Raw genomic sequence first — 21,059 nt, 5'->3', positions numbered from 1 at the left:
CAGAGACTTGGTAGTCTCCAAAATGTCTCCCTGAGACTCCCTCTGTTCACTTGTTCATAAATGAGCACCAAGATATTCTTTCCTCTGGCCCTCGTTGGAGACTTTGATTCTCTGTTAAATGGCTAAAAAAGAGGCAAGCCGTCAACTGGGCCATTGGGTCTGTCACAATAGTGGTCGCCACGTTAGATAACAACGTAAGACCATCGGACCAGAGATCCATCCAGTGGCCAACCAGATGCTCACGAGAAAACTACAAGCAGGACCTGAGTACAACAGTGCTCTCCCCACTTCTGATTCCCAACAGCTTGTAAACTAGTATTAGAATTTCAGCGGGTCAAGTCACCTTAAAGTACCACCTGTCTACATTTGCCTGGAGCAGGCGTGGGAAACACCTGGTCCTCCAGATGTTGCTGAACTGCAACTCACATCAGCCCCAGGAAGCATGGCCAATGGCCAGGGATGATGGGAACTGGAATTCATCACCATCTGGAGGGCCAAAGGACAATAGGTACCCAGTGGTTCTTTGACCAAGCTGGTATTTGAATCCATATTTATTGGCAATTCATTCATTTAGTCTTCCTGCTGGGCAGCGCTGGGCAGTGCTGGTTCACTGGCAACTAGACTGTAGCAATCATTCCAAGTGTGCAAAAGAGGATGAGGAACGCAGCCTTGATCTGCCTCCTCTTCCTGGTGCTTCTCTCCTTTTTTTAATTTCACTTATTGGAAGGATCATATTTTTTTTTATTTCCCTCCAGAGATCTGAACATAAAGGTTTTAGAACTGGCATGAGTCAGAGTCTGTCTGGGGTTGTGGGTGGAACCAGAGGGAAGTGTTAATCAAAATCCATCTTCTTTTTTAAATGGGTTCAGTGAGTGAACTATTTTAAATCTAAGATAGAAAGATAGAGGGGAGGGACTCTGAACAAAATCATTCATTTCTTTCCGTGCCATGTCAGAATAATAATAATAATATGTGTGCAACTTGAGAATTTCAGGATATTTGGCAGGTGATTTTTCTATCTTACAATTAGTTGGAATCAATCTTAATATCACATGGTCAAATCATTTATTTAATTATTTTAAAATCCTCCTTTCTTTCTTCAGAAATGGTCTCCTTTTAGAGTGGCAGTATTTTTGCTAACTAATTTATCCAAGTAAGTTCACGGCTACATTTTGAGGAATCATTCTTTCCATGTGTTATGAAAGATAAGATTCTCAGCTCAGGACTTTATCGCTAGCTGAGAATGATATTTTGGAAGTAAGCAAGCGAATGCCCTGCACAGACAGCTGTATAAATGCAGAGGGCTTTGTCCATGTGAACAGCAACTGTGCCACCAACTGTGTTTCTGATCCTGTTGAATGAGGTCTCTCTATGATGGCGCCATCCAGTCACTAAGTGAATGAGTGTATCAGGAAGTGTGAACTTGCTGCCCTATGCTTATTGGTTGAGTGAGTGATCTGAATCCCTGAATAGGGTTTCTACCTGAGGAACGTGCTGAGGAGCCAGCCCAGAACTAGCAGCTTTATATAATCGGGTGAAACCCAATTGGCCCCTTATGTCACTGACCTACTGAGCTGCAGTATTACCTCCTAGCTCAGGGGTTCCCAAACTAAGGCCCAGGGGCTGGATGTGGCCCAATCGCCTTCTAAATCCGGCCCGCGGATGGTCTGGGAATCAGCATGTTTTTACATGAATAGAATGTGTCCTTTTATTCAAAATGCATCTCTGGGTTATTTGTGGGGCATAGGAATTCGTTCATTTTTTTTCTCTTCAAAATATAGTCCGGCCCTCCACAAGGTTTGAGGGACAGTGGACCGGCCCCCTGCTGAAAAAGTTTGCTGGCCCCTGTCCTAGCTATTTGCAGTGGTGGCTGTGCATCATGACATAGGCTCCCCTCAGTTGCACCATCTACTTCCCATTCCGTAGCCTGGGATGGGAATCCTCAAGTGTTTTTGCTTGTCTGGAATGTATCCTGGAACTCCGATAATGCTGCTTGCTTACTTGGTTGGAGGAAAGAGACTGTGTGTGAGACTGTGTGTAAAGACTGTGTGAGAGCCAGTGTGGTGTAGTGGTTAAGAGCGGTAGACTCCTAATCTGGGGAACCGGGTTCGCGTCTTCGCTCCTCCACATGCAGCTGCTGGGTGACCTTGGGCTAGTCACACTTCTTTGAAGTCTCTCAGCCCCACTCACCTCACAGAGTGTTTGTTGTGGGGGAGGAAGGGAAAGGAGATTGTTAGCCGCTTTGAGACTCCTTCGGGTAGTGATAAAGTGGGATATCAAATCCAAACTCTTCTTCTTCTTCCTTCTTCTAAAGCTAGTCTATTGTACATATTTACATTCGTTGCCCTGCTCCCTTTCCCCTCTGGTCATGCTCACCACTGGAGTGTGGCCTCCTGAAGTTGCCCAGAAGAGAATGTATCCCTCAGGCTGAAAAAGGATGAATCAGCCATGGGGGAAAGCGCCAAAGATATTATTTCTCGCAGTAAGAGAGACTGTGCATGTTTCCATTTTTATCTCTAGGTTGTAGACTTGTTGGTCTCCATGTGCCGCTCTGCATTGGAATCACCCAGGAAAGTTGTCATTTTTGAGCCATATCCTTCTGTAGTTGATCCTAATGACTCTCAGATGCTGGCCTTTAATCCCAGGGTATGTACACTCTACATTTTACGGTTTTTGAGTCTAATGTGTTTTGAATGTGAATCCTTCTTCAGAGGCACGATGCAATATTAAGAAAAAGGTATAGCTTTGTGCAAAAGGATGGATGGATCACATTTGGGAAACAGCCCTTTCTGAATGCTTCACACAGTGTTGTAGATCAGTTAGAGAGGGCTGGGGGATCTGTGGTCATCCAGATAATGTTGGATTACAATTTCCGCCATCTCTTTTCCCTCCACAGTATTTTATTAAAGCTTTTTCATGATACAATAAGAAACTAATCTAAATAAAAACAGAGAAAGAGAGTCCTCTCTGAAAAATAGCTCTTAAACCTTGCTACCTGCAGAAAGTGGTGGACCCCTCTTTCTTCTCCTGGCCTCTCACCCTGGGAGATCTTCACTTCCCAGCCGTTCACTCAGGATCCCTCCACCAATCGTCCACCACCCTCATGTACGTGTAATCTCTGGACCCCCAACAATGGCCCAGGGCAGAGGACACGAAAGAAGAAAAACAAACAGACAAACAAAAGATTTATTTAAAAAGATATTCTACCTGTTTGATGCACAGCTACTCAATAAGGCAGCTTACAAGCAGTGAAAATCACAACAGAAAAATATAACAATAGCAGTGATACAAAAACCACAGCATAAGCATCGCAAACTAAAAATAGAATAGGAGCAGCAGATTCAATCAGGCACATCAGTTATCACACAGTTTTCATCTTAAGTTTTCAATTCTGACCATTTAAACGCCTCCCAAAATAAAGAAGTCTTCTCAAGCAAAGATTGGCCCATCCAAACCTCATTTGCAAAAAGGTAGATGTTAATAATAATAATAATAATAATAATAATAATAATAATAATAATAATAATTTATTATTTATACCCCGCCCATCTGGCTGGGTTTCCCCAGCCACTCTGGGCAGCTTCCAACATAAAAATGAAATAAAATAATCTATTAAACATTAAAAGCCTCCCTAAACAGGGCTGCCTTCAGATGTCTTCTAAAAATCTGTTAGCTGTTTTTCTCTTTGACATCTGATGGGAGGGCATTCCACTATCGAGAAGGCCCTCTGCCTGGTTCCCTGCAACTTGGCTTCTCGCAACGAGGGAACTACCAGAAGGCCCTCGGTGCTGGACCTCAGTGTCCGGGCAGAACCATGGGGGTGGAGACGCTCCTTCAGGTATACTGGACCGAGGCCATTTAGGGCTTTAAAGGTCAGCACCAACACTTTGAACTGTGCTCATCTTATAGAAGATTATCTGTAATGCATGGCATCTATGTACTATTGTACAAAGATTCCTGCTCTTTGTGAGTACACAGTTAGGTTGTTTTTTTTAATGCTTTGCATTTAATCCATTCGTAATCTATTGTGTTTAATCTATTCATTTGTTTCACCGTAGAAGAAGAATTATGACCGAGTCATGAAAGCACTGGATAGTATTACTTCAATAAGAGAAATGACGCAGGTAAGCATAAAACTCATTTTGTTCCTTAACTGTTGGTAAGGTACATCTGTTTATGAGTTTGCAACGTTGTTTGCGCGGTTGTTTTACTAGAGCCGTACAAGAAAAGCCTATCAAAGTAATAGACTTTGAAAGTCCAGCAAGCTACAACATAAAATCAATGAACCAGAAGGCAGGCGCATAAAGCTTGAATGGAAATGAGCAAGAGTTGCACAAAAGTATTTATTTTCAGCGGAGGCTGCTTAGGAGCAGTAGATTGTTTCCACCATCAGTGGAATGGAGCAGTGATCAGTGGCTGCTCACTAAATTTTTATGTATTTATTTGAATGCAATATGACAGCCAAGCCAAAGCCTTCTAAAGGGCCAGAGGTGAGGGGAGACATTGGACTGGTTCATAGCTAGCTTAATTCTCATTGATGCCAATGGATGTGCTCTGAGCATGGCTCCTCTCTGGATCCAACTCTGTTGATTTTGTGATGATCTGCTGTGGTGATGGCTTTAGAACTAAAAGTGTGCTTGCTTAAGTAAAAGGGAAGTGGGTTGGGAGTTGGAGTGTGAATCTTCTCAATAGTCAGCGGAAGCTAGTTTCTGTTACAGTCCTTTCAAGTTGTGCCATAAACTTGACAAAGTGAATGCTTTGTCGTACACTTTATTAATCCATGAGTCCATCAGACTTGTACGTTAGCAGAGTACACCAGATTGCTCTGGACAGCTAGGTTCAGGTGTGATGCATGATTTATCATTATTTGCATGAGCAGCAGTGAATCTCAAGGTCACGTGCTCTCTCCTCCCATCTCCTCCACCCACATAGCTGTGCAGGGAAGACTGACGGTATCCTCTTCCAGTTTTAAACTAATAAGGACTTCTTGTGAACATCCAAACTCAAGTGCAGGGGAAGCTCGGAAAGACTCTTGTTATCTCTGAACTGGTGGGAACTCTTATTTGTTAAGAAGCTGGGATTATAAACCAGGGTTTGACCCTGACTTCTCCGAGCAAACAAAACTAACCAGAGTTCTCACTAATTTATCTGTGAGACAAACACTGGTCAACCTAAACAGGATGTAAAGGCATCTGATCTCCTCACAGTCACACTGGAAGGGAGTGAGGAGCAGCACTTGAATGAATTTGAGACTAAGTGCTGCTAGTATTGTGGTTTATCATTACATCCAAAAAGAGTAAGTGTAGCATAGCTGCCAAGTCTCCCGTTTTTCACGGGAAACCCCCGTAATTTGTTACCATTTCCCTCTGTTATCTTGAATTGATTATATCCCGTAACTATCCCGTAAAGCTCCTGCTGCCGGCCACGTCCCTGCTCCTAGCTGTCTGCGCACGTCTGGACATGTGCAGAAGTGATTTCTGGTGCCCAAACATGCAGACATTGGAAGCCCGGCACCAGAAGTCGATTCTACGCCTGTCTGGACAGGCATAGAAGCAACTTCCGGTGCCGCTCTGCCCATGTCTGCACACCAGAAATTGGGCGGCGCCGGCAACGGAAGTCACTTCTAAGCATGTCTGGACATGCGTAGAAGCGACTTCCGGTGCCGCGCCGCCGCCGATCCCGGTTTTTTTCAATCTGGGACTTGGAGGGTATGAAGTGTAGACATAATCTAGTTGCAGAGACCACATTTTAGTTAGAATTCTCCTGTAATAATTCTAGGATTTGATTCTTCCCATGGTTCTCTTTAAACAATTGTGCATTCTTTCCTGAGCATGGTATCTTTACCACTGTTTTCCAAAGATCCACTCATGTATTTTTGTGAAGGGTTATGAGTCAGTATGAAGCATAAACAAGTGAGCTGACCTTTACAAAACGGGGGTAAAGATAGTTTGTCATATGAGGATATCATTGTGAATGGACCTCTAGGGAGACTGGCTTGATGTCTGAGTCTTGTTGTTGTTTAGTCGTTTAGTCGTGTCCGACTCTTCGTGACCCCATGGACCATAGCACGCCAGGCACTCCTGTCTTGCACTGCCTCCCGCAGTTTGGTCAAACTCATGTTCGTAGCTTCGAGAACACTGTCCAACCATCTTGTCCTCTGTCGTCCCCTTCTCCTAGTGCCTTCAATCTTTCCCAACATCAGGGTCTTTTCCAAGGATTCTTCTCTTCTCATGAGGTGGCCAAAGTATTAGAGCCTCAGCTTCACAATCTGTCCTTCCAGGGAGCGCTCAGGGCTGATTTCCTTAAGAATGGATAGGTTTGATCTTCTTGCAGTCCATGGGACTCTCAAGTCTTAGTCTTACAAGTCTGAGTCTTACAAGCATCTTTAATGCTTTGAAAGTGAAGCCACTATTAACTGTCCTTTTGGTGCGCATGAATTCTGGTTTTGATGAATTCTTGGTGAGCTGCAAGTCAACGAGTCTTGGAGTACAAGAAGAATGGTTTCCACACCAAAAAAGATAGCTCTGTCTATACTTGGCACTGAATTGCTTGCTCTGTTAGCGAGCTCACATATTGAGTGCCAAAAGAAATTCAGCCAAAGCAAGTCCTTTTGGGGTGGGGGGGGGGCAGAGGCTAACAATGCTTTAATCAGAGAAATGTTAAGACTTGCAGAAGTACAAAAAAAAATCAATCCCTTAAGGTGCATGCAGCCCCCTCTAAAAAATACCCAGCCCAATGAGAACTGAGCATGCTCAGCTGCAGCAAACTATTGAGTGAAAGTTGGAAAAGGGAACTGGGGGACTGGGGCTGCCTAACTGGAACCCTGAACAGATTCCCATTAGGAGGTAAGGATAATGGCAAGATTTTGTTGGGCGATTCCATTTGTTGTGCATAAGATGCATTTATTGGTGAAACCTTCCTGCGCCTTTTCCGGTGGGGAGAGTTACCAGAATCTAGCTTCTGTCGTCTAGCTTTCAGAATGTTCCCTTGGCTAACTGTAACACTGTTATTATTTCCTAGGCACCTTATTTAGAAATAAAGAAGCAGATGGACAAACAAGACCCACTTGCTCATCCTCTTCTGCAGTGGTAAAGTTCTCACTTAGATGGCATGCTAGGTGTTTGATGACACGATTCGTTCTTAGCAGATCCCATTTGTCATTAATGTAGGGCACAATCCATCACCTCCTGTGAGAGAAGATCTTGCCATGTTCAACACAGCCCTTGTTGCAGTGCAGTGTGCCTCACTATTTGGTGTACTGGGAAATCCATGCATGCTAATTTATCCTGCACATACAGCAGCTCCACTTCATTCGTTGAATTTTTAAGGTTGCTTTTTAAAGACAGATCCGGGCCATAGAATGGGCATATGGCAAGTAGGCGCAGGCTTCCCATTACTCGAAAGGAGTGTGGTTGTTGGGAAAGTTAAAAGCAACCCCATGAAAATGAATCATGTCATTCATTTGTGAATATCAATTGAAAGAAAAGAAATATTGAAAATGAGCCCCAGAAAAATGGGTTGACTATCCAAAATCATTTCACACCTGTAAATTCTCACTTGTTGCATACACAAGGAGCCCATGAAGTTAAGTGCATTCTGAGATATTAAGATACTTTTTTAACGAATGCATGGTAAAAATCCCCATTTCTGCTTGGCAGAATGATACAAATGGCCAAGCTATCTTGGGGTGAGGGAGCCAGACTTTAGGGGCTTTCCATCATCTGTGTGGGCTTAAGTAAAATGGAATGAAGGTACCTGCCAGTACTTTTATGGGGAAACCAACCTGTTGGTTACCTATCTTGTTTCATATACAGGGAAGGGCCACCTCTTCCCATACGTGCCTCCCTGTGCCCTAAGAGTTGAGATAGAGGCCCTTCACTGTGCCCTGACTAATGTGGAGGCTCAGCTAATGGAAAGAAGAGAAATGGCCCTCTTTGTATCAGCGGAGAGGAATTCTCTGGCCCTCTCTTGTCAATACCCTCGTCTATCAGTGTTTTACTGTTTAGGCAAGCTTTTCCAATAGCAAACATTTCTTTATATATTATTTTAGTTGTTGCTAGTGATACTTTAGTACTACAACAGTGGGATATCATATCATATCATTCATTTATTGTTATTTTCAGGGTTATTTCAAGTAACAGATCACATATTGTGAAGCTACCTGTGAACAGGGTAAGTGTTATGTTGGATCTTCTATAATATAAAATTAAACACTTGGGGGGGGATTTGTGAATCAATTGCATAGAGATGTAATGACAGAAATGGCCCTACCATTAGGTACAGGGAAATGGCTGTCCTGAACAGGAAGCAAATTATTATTATTATTATTATTATTATTATTATTATTATTATTATTATATATTTTATTACATTTTACTGCCGGGAAGGGGAAGAGGTGCTTGTGGGATTTTCTTCTTCAGGGGCCAAATAAAGTGACGAGTCTTAGATACTAGGCTGGGGGTTGGAGGAGGGAAAGAGAATCATAGAATCGTAGAATTGGAAGAGACCACTTGGGGCATCTAGTCCAACCCCCTGCAATGCAGGAATCTTTTGGCCCGATGTGGAACTCGAACTCATGACCCTGAGATTAAGAGTCTTGTGCTTGACTGACTGAGTTGCTGCTCCACCTCAGGCAACAAAATGTCTTGGGTAGGCAATGGATGCTGGCTAAAAGACTGCTTATTAACGTTCAGCAGCCCATCACCCAGTACAATATACATTGAATGCTTCTGAATCCATTGTATCTGGCTATTGGTTTGGTCTTGTTTTCAAAGGAATGTCCATATATGTGCAGTCACAGCTGTTCAGACTAATCTCGCCTGTTTGCTAGATGTTCATCCTACTGCTGCTACCAGGGAGCTTACAAGGAGAACGGGGCATTTATTTCCAGTAAAGTTGCAAGGGATTGTGCTGGAATTGGACTGAGGAACTTAATATGAAAATAGCTAACTAAATAAGCAATTAAAAGACAGTCATTAAAATATTTAAAAGTCATAATCCAAAGACCATTCAGCACCTGGTCAGTTCCAGCCACTACATGTCCTTTCAATAATTGGCAAAACTGGAACATCAGGAAATGTCCAAGTGAGTGAGTTCAAGAATTATAGTTTCCTCCCTGCTTGCTCTCATTATAGGCATGAGTTATATTGCAAAATAATGTTAGACCCTTCCAAGAGCTATTAAAATGAATGCATTTGACTGCATTTACAGCTGCAATCCTATACACCCTTACCTAGAAATAAGCCTCACTGGACTTAACAGAACTCATTTTTTAGGAGATGTGTGTAGGACTGTTCTGATAAGTCCCATTTATTTCAGCAAGACTTAGCCCTGCTTCACTTTTTCTGGGCTGCATTCCTGATAAATAAATCTCAAATAGGCAGTCAGTTGACTTCAGAGGATAGAACAAAATGTAATAGATGAAATGTTCACTTAGGCATGTAGGCTCCAATTTATTTTGATGGGTAAGAACTGCATTAAAGCCATCTCTGTTCAGCCCACTGTTAATTAAATGTCTCAGAACAAGCCGTGTTAACTTAGATCATCTTATGGATTAATGGCTCAATGTCTTTCAATATAAAGTATTCCATCCACCATCTGATAACACTGGGTGATGACATGATAGGTTGGATGTAGAAATGACAATGGATTTCAGAAAGTGGGGAGAAGGGTTTTAAGTACAAACTCACCTCACCAAAGTTTGGAAATCTGAGCTCCATTGTGAACAGAGCCCAAACTCCCACCAAGTCAGCCAGCCAGCCACTGCTGCTACTTTCCACTGTCTTCCTGTGCCAACTTATTCTTCTAGGTGGTGGGGAAACCAGATGTCTCAAGATACCATACATACATTGTAGGCCTCATCCTTAAAGCCTAAGTTCTAGTAGGTTCATGAGCATCCTTTTCTAGTGGAATTTGTTGGGCAGGAATCTGGAAGACCCACTCCTTCCCTACAGACCCTGGTATTAAGATCAGGAGAAAAGAATCATCTTGGTAGTTTCATTGTTCTCAGAATTTGGGGTGTGTTGTGTTTTTCAACTGTTGTCATCTGCCCTTGGCTAAGAAATCATCATCACTATCACTTCCCTATATCTCCATGCCAAATCCATTAAGTTAAGGGTCATGGGAAATGGCAGGCCTTGTGCAATTCAGCAGGCAACAATGAACACTCCTTGGTGACATTCCTGAGGATGATCCAGGCTAGAAGGAAGAGGTCTGCAAGGCGTCTGCTATAATGAGCGAACCTTCCTTCCCCTGGTTGCCCCACTATGTGGCAGCGTACGGTTGCTTTGAAAGAACTGGGAGAAGTCATATGTCCCCCAAAATCCGGTTTTTAAAAAAGCTTTCTCAGAAGAAACCAGAACAACTTAGAAAGACCCAGGCTTTTCTTCTGAGATGCTTTGAAGAAAACTCAGGAAAGTATAAGGAAGTCAGAGAAAGTTCACCCATCTTTAGCTGCATGCCTTGTCACAATATATACAATGTCATGGAGAACAGGAAAACACAAGAGGTATTTTCCTTTTTTTTCCTTGTTAGATTTTTTAAAATCTCCAAACTCAAGTTATTTTTGATAAGCTGAAAGTAAAATGTTAGACGCAGGAGCTATGTGATTGTTATATCGAATGGGGTATTTTTCAGAGATTAGTGTATGGGGGTCAGGCAGGGTCAACCCTGAACAGTTTTCCTGGCTGAACTCCCATCTCTAACTCCCATTGAATCAACTGCTGTTGGCTTTTCTTCAACAAAAAATACAGATGTATGGTTCCAAGCATATTTTTCCTTGGGAATAAATAGAAATCAAGGGCAGGGTGGGCAGGAAAACAGTGCAAAGGAGAAGGAGTTGAGGGCCACAGAGCTAATTGCATATCAGGGGCGAGGGGTTGCTTTGATCTTTTAGATCTTGTTTGCAGATTCCCTCATTTTAAGCTTCGTTTGACCCTTAAAAATATGTTTACACTAGAGAATTCATGAGAATTAGAATATGTCGCTAACCTCCCTTTGCTGGTTTGCTCCTATTCTTTTTCAGCAATTGAAGTTTATGCACACCCCACATCAGTTTCTTCTGCTCAGCAGTCCACCAGCCAAAGAATCCAATTTCAGAGCTGCTAAAAATCTCTATGGAAGTACCTTTGCATTTCAGTGAGTATCAAAAGCTGTAAATTTTTAAAAATCACCAGTATGAAATATTCTGAAATGCATACTTTTCTTCTTCCAGCACATGGTTTTAGAGCAAATGGCTAGTTTTATTATTTATTGTTATTATTTTTTTAATTAGTATACTGCCCTTCATCTGAAGTTCACAGGGCTGTTCGCATCATTAAAAAATACAAATTGAGAACACAAAAGGCAAAATAAAAACAAAAACTAAACACAATGTTTTTCATTTTGGTTTGTCTATGACAGTACTAATTTCCTCTCTGTGTGTTTTCCCCCCTTCTGAAAGTGGGTCACACATTGAAAACTGGCACTCTATCCTGAGGAATGGCTTAGTAGTTGCTTCCAATACAAGATTGCAGGTAAAAGTAAAACTGAAAAGGGAAATATATGGGTTGTTTCTTAAAGGCAGCTTTGGGTGCAAGACATTGAAGTCACAAGCTTATAAACAGCATTGTTTATCTGGAAGAACGGACCAGTAAACTCAGGGGTCTTTATTTCTGAGTAGACTTGTATAGGACTGAATTGCAACACAAAGTAGATTCCAGCCAGACAAAACTGTACTAATTCACATAATGCAGCAGTGGGGAAGCTGCGACCTCCCAGTTGTTTTGGGGCTACAACTCCTACCCTTGACCTTTGGCTCTGCTGGCTGAAGTTGGTGGGTTCTGGCATCCAAAAACTTCAAAGGGGACACAGGTTTCCCGTCCATAATGCATTGCTTGATGTGTAGAATTTGCTGTGGCAGGTGTAGCAATGGCCACCAACTTTGATGGCTTTGAACAGCTTAAGCAATAAGGATAAGGGTCTCAAATGAACATAGGAAGATGCCATAGATCAAGTCAGACCATTATTCCAGCTGATTTAGCAAGGCCTGCACTGACTAAAAGAGGCTGTGCAAGATTTCAGACACGGTTCCCTCCCAGCCCTACCTGGGAATGCCAGGATTTGAACCTGGGACCTTTTGCATTCAGAGCAGATGCTTAACCACTGAGCTACAGGTCCTTTGGGTACAGCTCTCTGTAATGTTGGCCATTATAGCTAACTGCAGTTCAAAGACTGTATACCACTGAATACTAAATAAACTGTGAGTTTGAGATGAGGCTAAAATAATTCAAATGTTGCATGATGCTATTCTGTAGCAGGTCTAAGAACTGTAGCAGATTTAAGAATGAGCTAAAAGGTCCTTGTTTTGTTGCAGCTCCATGGTGCAATGTTTGGAAGTGGAATCTACCTTAGTCCATTGTCAAGCATATCTTTTGGTTACTCAGGTGACGTTTTTTAAATCTCTCTATGTGCAGAGGGGGTGGGATATGGCAGAGTGAATGTATTTTTAAAACAGAGAACCAAATGCCTGCTGAACTAGCCTGTGGCAACTTTCCTCCTCATTCTATATATGGCTCAAGGATGTGCTTGTTGCAGAGATTAAACGATATAGCAGGAAGAAGGAGCAGGAGTGGAAGTCAGATAAGTCATATCTCACAGGAAGTGAGATGGAGGCTGGAGGTTGTTGCAGTTGTCTGGCTCAACAGAGGGACTTGAATCCAACTAAATTATTGCATGTCCAGTGGTATTAACCCTGCTTTCCTTTATTTGCAGACACCCCGCACTGCCCCCATATCTGCTCATGCAGATTTGAGGGACCTGCAGGGGGACGAGATGGGTGCAAAGTTACATTGCACTCATTAAAGTTGTTCTGCATGAACAGTATAGTTGGATACAGCACAGGGCATATATGATCTATATTTCACAATTCACACTAGGTTGCAGATTCACAAAGGGCCATCCTTGCTAGGATACACACCTGGTACCTTTACAAGGATATGCAACATACTGGCAGGAGACAACTAACACTCCCAGCTTACATAGGCAACAATTTCATCATGGCTCCAAGCACCAAATCAGTCCATTAACTGATCCATGCTTAGAGGTGTGTCAAGCTCCATCTCATGTTACAAGAACAGGCATAGATGTGATGAAGCCACCAGTTCCCCCAGTTGGCTCTCTTCCCATGTACCCTCCAGCCAGTTGGCTGTGAAGAATTGATTGAATAATGAGCCCTCCACCATTAAAAATGTTTCACTGTTGTCTTCTGCATTTTGCTTTAATGCCTTCCCTACTCATACTGGACATGCCAGCTGTGACCAAAGAAAGTCATCTACCAGATTGTCATGTAAACCCCAGGAGCATTGGCAGCAATACTTTGATGGAGGGAGGGATTGCATTCCTAGGTGTAGGAAATATCACTGCGCCCTCCCAGAAAATTACTGCTTACTTCCAAGCAGGTGACTGATCGGGTGATTGGCTAATCCCAAACTGCAAAGTCCAGGGGAGGTGGGTAGGATTTTTTTTTCTGCAGTGGGAGGGGAGACGGCACATGCCTCCCACATTCCCAATTTTGTTTTTGTTGCTAATTGATTTGGTCTCCACCACAAGAAAAAGCACACAAATAAAAAGAAAACATCTCTTTATCCATATGGTAGTGTATTTGCTTTACAAATATTTATAGTAAAACAATAATCCTTTAAAAAAAAATCCAAGGCGAGCTGAAATGAAATGAAGTATTAGTTATCTACTAGCTATAAAACACTGAAAATCCAAAGCAAAAAAAATATATCCATAGGCTACAGAGGAATTCCAGTTTGTTCCGTCACTGTTTTCCCCTTGTTTTAATATAATGTGCTTAATTTAGCTACCTGAGCAAATTTGCAGGGTTCCCTCCCCCCACTATTTACTCCTTTATTGTAATCTCCTTTATTCTCCAGTCATACCTCATGTTGCATCTGCTTCATGTTGCGTCTTTTCAACTTGTGAATGCGGCAAACCCGGAAGTGTTTACTTCTGGTTTTCACCACATGCACAGAAGCGTTCTTTGCACTTTGTGCGTGCACAGAAGCACCGCTCTGGCTGCGGATTTTTCAGGGTGCGAATGGCACCCCGGAATGGATCATGTCCGCAGCCAGAGGTACCACTGTAATTTTATTCTGTTTGCCGGCCAACAAAACTGCTCCACCACCACCCCCTCCGCAAAGCCATATCTGTGCATGAAACATAACTCTCTTAGACTCCTTTCTGATAAAACATAGTTTTGAAATCCCTGAAATCAAAACCAAGCAGAGCAATCCAAACCCCCAAATCTGCCATCTGGGGGTGGGGAGAGGGGTGATGTGGGTTTGGCTGTCCCTCCACCCAGCCCTGCCTGGCCCTGCTTGTGGGGGGAGCTGCACTGCTGAAGAGCGCTTCAATGCACCTGTACAAAAGGTGAGCAGGCAGGCGCTACTGCTTACAACAACTCTGCTGGTGATGGTCGGTAGAAAGCCCTGAAGCAGTGATGAGACAGGACTGAGCCAGCACAGGATGCAGAAGAGATTGTACCATCTCGTCTGGCAGCGTAGAAAGTGCTCAATTTACCAGGATTGTCAGCTGCTGGAAAGAAGGATCAGCTGTAATATCCGTGTCTGCATGCACTCTCCATTTATATGAAGTGGAACATCTGACATTTTATGCACCAGTATGTCTGATGTAAATCTAATGTCTTTAGGGATGAACAAGAAGCAGCAGAAGGTGTCAGCGAAGGATGAGCCTGCTTCAGGCAGTAAAAACAGCAATGTGTTACAGGTAAAGAAATATATGAAGCATTTCTAAAAGACATTTAAGTTTTATGTCCGTGCTAGCTCAGGGCAGGTGCTGTATTTAGCCCAGAGCATTCATGTGCACATGAGATAGTGGTGATGGAGGTATCCATAAGGGCATTGCATTGACAACTGAGAACTCTACAAGAAATGTTTTCTGTGTCAAATAGTAAGTTGTTGGACTGCCGTTCCTCTGTTTCAGGGATGGGGAACCTGCGACCCTTCAGAAGTTGCTGGACTCCAGCTCCCAGCATCCCCAGCCACCATGGCCAAATGTCAGGCATGATGGGAGTTGTAGTTCATCTAGTTAGATGAGTGGTATATTAGTATTGGTACAGTGGTCCCTCGACTTACGAACTTAATCCGTTTGAAATGCACATTCGTAGGTCGAAAAGTTCGTAAGTCGAAAAGTGGTTTCCCAAAGGAAAAAAATATTCGGAAAAATTCGTAAGTCGAGGAAACCGCATTTAAAACCGCCAACGGTTTCCGTTCGGATGTAGAAAAATCCGTAAGCATTTGTCCCGTTCGTAAGTAAAAAAACATTGTATGTCAAGTAATTTGTAAGTCGAGGGACCACTGTATTAGTATTAGTACAACAGGTTCCCCATTCCAGTATTGTTGCCCTGTGCTCTGTGTTGGCACTAACAGGCATAACTGGTATATATACAACTCCACAGGATGGGCTAATGAGAGCTCAAATATCTCATGCTTGATTGGTAATCAAAAAAGATTGACACTGTCACATATATTATCCTAATTTGAACTCTTTCGTTCATCTGTCAGCAAATACATCTCTTGTAAGGAATTTTTTCTGCTCTCCTACTGCTAGGAGAAATTTGATCTGTTCTTAAACCAAGGATTGAACTGATAGCTATGAGCAATATTTCAGAGAATGTTTATAGATTTGCCAGAAAAATAATAATGATATCAGTACTTTAAGCGAGAATATTAATATGAACTTCCGGACCTATTAATAACTCCTTCATTGGCCAACATTGGGTTTTTTAAAAAAGAAAAATACTGTACCACTGGAACAGAGGAAGCATTCTTAAAACCAAATCAGAACATTAGTTTAGTTTAATACAGTGTACATTGACTGACAGCGACTGTGTAGGGATCCAGGCATCAGCCGTTCCCTGATGTACCTGGCGATGCCAATGGGGATTGTACCTGGGGCATTCTGCACAAAAAGCAGTTGTTCTACTACTGAGCTGCAGCCCTTCCTCAAATTGCTTTCTTCTTAGAGCACAACTTTATATTTAGTAACCATCTAGTCAGTGATCCGTATTTAGTATAATTTTGTCTTCCAACGCTTGCCTTCCCTTACAGTCGCAGAAAAAAGGACAGCAGTCTCAGTTTTTGCAAAGCCGAAACTTAAAATGTATAGCCTTATGTGAAGGTAAGCAAGAAGAACAATATTATAACTTTCATCAAGGGGCTAGGAAAGATCCGATATATCCACACAGTCCGTCCCCGATCACTCCTCTGACTCTCTTCTGCTTTGCTTCAAGGATCTATCTAATAAGTCAATCACAGAGCAAGTGGCAAAGTTTTTGCATACTATTAGACCCTCTCATGACTGCCTGACATATGCACACTTTCTAGCATTTTAAATCAGTGTTTTTAGATGTATTTACATTTTTATTGGACGCGGGTGGCACTGTGGGTTAAACCACAGAGCCTAGGGCTTGCCGATCAGAAGGTCGGCGGTTCGAATCCCCATGACGGGGTGAGCTCCCGTTGCTCTGTCCCAGCTCCTGCCCATCTAGCAGTTCGAAAGCACATCAAAGTGCAAGTATATAAATAGGTACACAGCGGGAAGGTAAACGATGTTTCCGTGTACTGCTCTGGTTTACCAGAAGCGGCTTTGTCATGCTGGCCACATGACCTGGAAGCTGTACGCCGGCTCCCTCGGCCAATAACGTGAGATGAGCACCGCAACCCCAGAGTCGGTCACGACTGGACCTAATGGTCAGGGGTCCCTTTACCTCTACCTACATTTTTATTAAGGGTGGCGCTGTGGTCTAAACCACTGAGCCTCTTGGGCTTGCCGATCAGAAGGCCGGCGGTTCCAATCCCCACGACGGGGTGAGCTCCCGTTGCTCAGTCCCAGCTCCTGCCAACCTAGCAGTTCGAAAGCACATCAAAGTGCAAGTAGATAAATAAAGTAGATAAAGCGGCTTAGTCATGCTGGCCACATGACCGGGAAAAACAGATAAACGCCGGCTCCCTCGGCCAGTAAAGCAAGATGAGCACCGCAACCCCAGAGTCGTTCGCGACTGGACTTAACTGTCAGGGGTCCTTTACCTTTACCTTTTTATTAATGTCATCATTTGTGCTTGTCAGCTGTTTTAAAATGCTTTAATTGTCTGTTGACCACTAATAAAGAAACTCAGCAGGCATTTTGTCAATAATTTCTCTCATCTTTATAGTGATAACTTCACCTGATCTGCACAAACATGGGGAGATATGGGTAGTTCCCAACACTGATCATGTGTGCACGAGATTCTTCTTTGTGTAAGTACAGAGGACTTTCAAATGTACATTTTTTACTGCTTTGTAACTTTCATAACTTGCTATTCTTTTTCTTTTTAAATAAACAGCTTGCTAAAATAAGAGAGGATGCAACCTGCCTGTTGTCCCAATCAAACAAACTGCTTTGGGCTTCACTTAAACCAGGTATCCCCAAACTGCAGCCCTCCAGATGTTTTGGCCTACAACTCCCATGATCCCTAGCTAACAGGACCAGTGGTTGGGGAAGATGGGAATTGTAGTCCAAAACATCTGCTGGGCCGAAGTTTGGGGATGCCTGACTTAAACCCTTCAAGCAGGCCTAAGTCTTTAGTGCTTTCCTTTTCTCTTTTCTTCTGTTCTTTTTAAAAACATGAATATATTTTTATTCATCTCCAACTTACCTCCCTCCAGGACAGATCAATCTAATCAAATTGGCCGAAGTCCAATCTGTGATTTTGGTAGCTGCCATTCTTCAGGGTTATCAGTAAAGTCTTTCATAAAAGGAATCCATATTTCGACAAATACATCTACACCATTTGTATTATTGAATGTGTTTAATCTCTTTGTTAATTTTTCTCATATATCAATAGACCTTAAATTCTGTTTCCAACAAGAGATACACAGATGTTCCCATCCTTTCCAATTCTGTACCACTAGTAGGCATGCTGCTACTAAGGGAAAAGTACTTATTTCTTTATTGCAAAGGTTAGATTGCCCTTCTTTAAAAATAGTTCCAAACTTGGGATACATTACACATGTTCACCTGTAATATAGCTCATTTCTGCAAATTCCGTCTGCCCAAAGGGCTTTATATGTTCACACATGCAGCTGCTGGGTGACCTTGGGCTAGTCACACTTCTTTGAAGTCTCTCAGCCCCACCTACCTCACAGGGTGCCTGTTGTGGGGGAGGAGGGGAAAGGAGAATGTTAGCCGCTTTGAGACTCCTTCAGGTAGTGATAAAGCGGGATATCAAATCCAAACATCCACCACATATGAAATGTTGTACCTACCGGTATATTATTGCAGAATCTCCAGCACAATAGTGCAATAGTTTTACTAATATCGTTACACTACAATGCCATCAAATGCCACCACTGTACTAATTTAAAGGCATTTTCTCAGATCCCAGTTGATACTAATTTTAGTGGGATTTTTACCCCACAAATTATTCCAAGCTACCTCCGCAAACTCTATCCCTGGATCAGATCCGCATTGCTGTTTCACGGAGCTACAGTCTCCTAGAGTAGTGGTTTACAAACTGTTCTGGGGACAGGGAGCTACTGATACATCTCCTTGCCAAGGATTCAAGGGACCAGCAGGGGTGGGGAGAGCCTAGGTACAACTCTGCTTCCACCACCCAGTTGACACAAGACGTTTGTCACAAATTCTTTATTGAGTTGGTCATGGCAGACATGACCAAATGATAGTGTGCCCACCATTAACATAACATCCCCAAATGCACATTGAATGTTTGGATAAAATACATTTTTCAAAAAAGAAAAAAAGTGCATTCTGTTACCCTGTGCTGTAGTTCCTCCTTGCTTCTCCACTTCCCAGACTCACTACAGTGGTACCTTGGTTCTCAAACGGAATCCGTTCCGGAAGTTCATTTAACTTCCGAAAACGTTCAGAAACCAAGGCAGGGCTTCTGATTGGCTGCAGGAGCTTCCTGCACTCAAGCGGAAGCCGTGGAAGCAGCGTCAGACGTTCAGGTTCCAAAGAAGGTTCGCAAGCCAGAACACTTGCTTCCGGGTTTGCAGCATTCGGGAGCCAAAACGTCCAAGTCACAAGGCATTCGGGATCCAAGGTACAACGGTATTGTAAACTGACAGAATCCAGAAACGTGGCACAACTCAGGGCAAACCATATACAGCAGGAGTAGCCAATGGGGTTCCTTCCAAATACTTCTGGACTTGAACTCGCCTCATTCCTGGCCATATTGGTTGGGGCTGATGCGAGCAGAAATCCAACAGCATTTAGAGCATGGGTAGGCAAACTAAGGCCCAGGGGCCAGATCCGGCCCAATTGCCTTCTCAATCTGGCTCGTGGACGGTCCGGGAATCAGCGTATTTTTACATGAGTAGAATGTGTCCTTTTATTTAAAATGCATCTCTGGGTTATTTGTGGGGCATAGGAATTCGTTCATTTCCCCCCTTCAAAATATGGTCTGGCTCCCCCACAAGGTCTAAGGGACAGTAGACCGGCCCCCTGCTGAAAAAGTTTGCTGACCCCTGATCTAGAGGGCCTCACTCTGGCGACTCCCCTTATTTAGGCGGAGGATCACACTGTTTCTTGTACTGTGGAAAGTTTCGAAATATATATATTTTAAAATTTATTTTGTGTACTTTTCTTTCTTTCTTTCTTTCTTTCTTTCTTTCTTTCTTTCTTTCTTTCTTTCTTTCTTTCTTAGCTATGAAGATGGCCAAGTAGGGGACACAAGTATAAACACTCAAGAGCCAAGCATTCATAAAGAAATACTCCGGGTCATTGGTAATCAAACTGCTACTGGTTAAAAGGACCACTCTTAACTCCTTGATGTGATTTGGAAGCCTTCCTCAGTCTCAAAGCTGGATTTTGAACTGAAGAAGAAATTTTGGGGCGGGCGGGGAAACAACCCTAATTTATTGTTATTCCGAACAAGTTAACCCTTTGAATACTTTTTCTTACTTAGCATTTCTTATCACACTGGGGAGAGGGGAAAATTAACAAATCTGAAAGGGATCTAAGCAAGCAGCTGTAGGGACACACAGCTGATAGTCAAACAGACGCTTCGGGTTGTTCACAATAAACAGAATTTGAAAAGGAGTTCTGTGCTGATATTTTTATATTAAAGACTTGAATTGGATCATTTTAGTACTGTATTACCTGTATTTTAAATTTACGATGACTGGAACAGAAATTCTTTTTATAAAACAAATAAACAAAAGTGGAAGCCTACGTAGTACAGGATATTTTGCAATAAGTAGAATATTCACATTTTCATACACCGTAGAAACTGGTTGCCTGGAATGTAAAAAAAAGGGGGGGAAGTAAGCTGTAATATATTCATTCTGCTATATACAAATCATGTACACAACCCACAATGTTACAGGAAAGGGAGTTTTCTGTTGCGCTGACATATATGGCAACATGAAAATGCCGATGATCAGCGTAAGGGTATGTGCTTGGTTCTGTGCGCTTTTCATTCCTTTAGGTGCAGCTTTTGGAGAAAAAGTTCCCGGTAGATTCAGCCAGAGCATCCTTCTGTCATGCATGTGAAGATGGTTCGACTAAGTCCTTAATCGATTTTAAAGGGTGGAAAAATCATGCAATCGTCACAGTGGATCAATATGTAAGGGGCTGCCGAGTACCTGAACTGTCAATGCTGCCCCTGTGAAATCTTCATGTTTCCACAGGTGAAGCCCTGAGTCTTTATTGCTTGGAAAGTCCAGCTGCCTTCTTAGGCTTCTTATTGAATTGTGTGGCAGTAGCCCTGTTCTTCAAAGCAGGAATATGCATAAGTGTTTTACAGAAGCCTCTGTGCGTTTCCCTTCATCTGATACTGGTACTTTTTTCCATTTATTTTGTGAAATGGAAATGTGGAAATGTACTTTTGAATCTACCATGTTCTTTTAATCCATGCATCCACAAAGAGAGAGAGAGAGAGTCACATATATCGGACTTGTGGAGCTGGTTCATGTGCATTGTGTCGTTTAGGGCAGCGTTTCTCAACCTAATAGTGTGCCGCGAGACGCTGGCTGGTGTGTCGCGACGTGCGGCGA

At 42.8% G+C, this 21,059-nt stretch overlaps 1 protein-coding gene across 9 annotated transcripts in view; it reads left to right on the top strand.

Moving 5' to 3' along the window:
- The window catches only part of PARP8 (poly(ADP-ribose) polymerase family member 8), a 156,683-nt gene extending 136,540 nt beyond the window's left edge, over positions 1 to 20,143 (top strand). For all 9 annotated transcript variants that reach the window (XM_088653241.1, XM_088653244.1, XM_060280307.2 and 6 more), the window contains 11 exons: positions 2,521 to 2,646; positions 4,059 to 4,124; positions 7,021 to 7,088; positions 8,124 to 8,172; positions 11,024 to 11,136; positions 11,441 to 11,513; positions 12,353 to 12,422; positions 14,693 to 14,769; positions 16,113 to 16,182; positions 17,216 to 17,300; positions 19,709 to 20,143. In XM_088653241.1, the coding sequence (XP_088509367.1) occupies positions 2,521 to 2,646; positions 4,059 to 4,124; positions 7,021 to 7,088; positions 8,124 to 8,172; positions 11,024 to 11,136; positions 11,441 to 11,513; positions 12,353 to 12,422; positions 14,693 to 14,769; positions 16,113 to 16,182; positions 17,216 to 17,300; positions 19,709 to 19,811 (900 nt within the window). In that variant the 3' untranslated portion in view covers positions 19,812 to 20,143. The remainder of the gene's footprint in view (positions 1 to 2,520; positions 2,647 to 4,058; positions 4,125 to 7,020; positions 7,089 to 8,123; positions 8,173 to 11,023; positions 11,137 to 11,440; positions 11,514 to 12,352; positions 12,423 to 14,692; positions 14,770 to 16,112; positions 16,183 to 17,215; positions 17,301 to 19,708) is intronic.
- Positions 20,144 to 21,059: the final 916 nt, after the last annotated feature.

This window comes from Zootoca vivipara, chromosome 10, assembly GCF_965207765.1.
Source record: "Zootoca vivipara chromosome 10, rZooViv2.hap1.1, whole genome shotgun sequence".
Classification (NCBI taxonomy): domain Eukaryota; kingdom Metazoa; phylum Chordata; class Lepidosauria; order Squamata; family Lacertidae; genus Zootoca; species Zootoca vivipara.
Note: the sequence above shows the minus strand (reverse complement) of the source record. Positions and strands in the feature narration are given on the sequence as shown.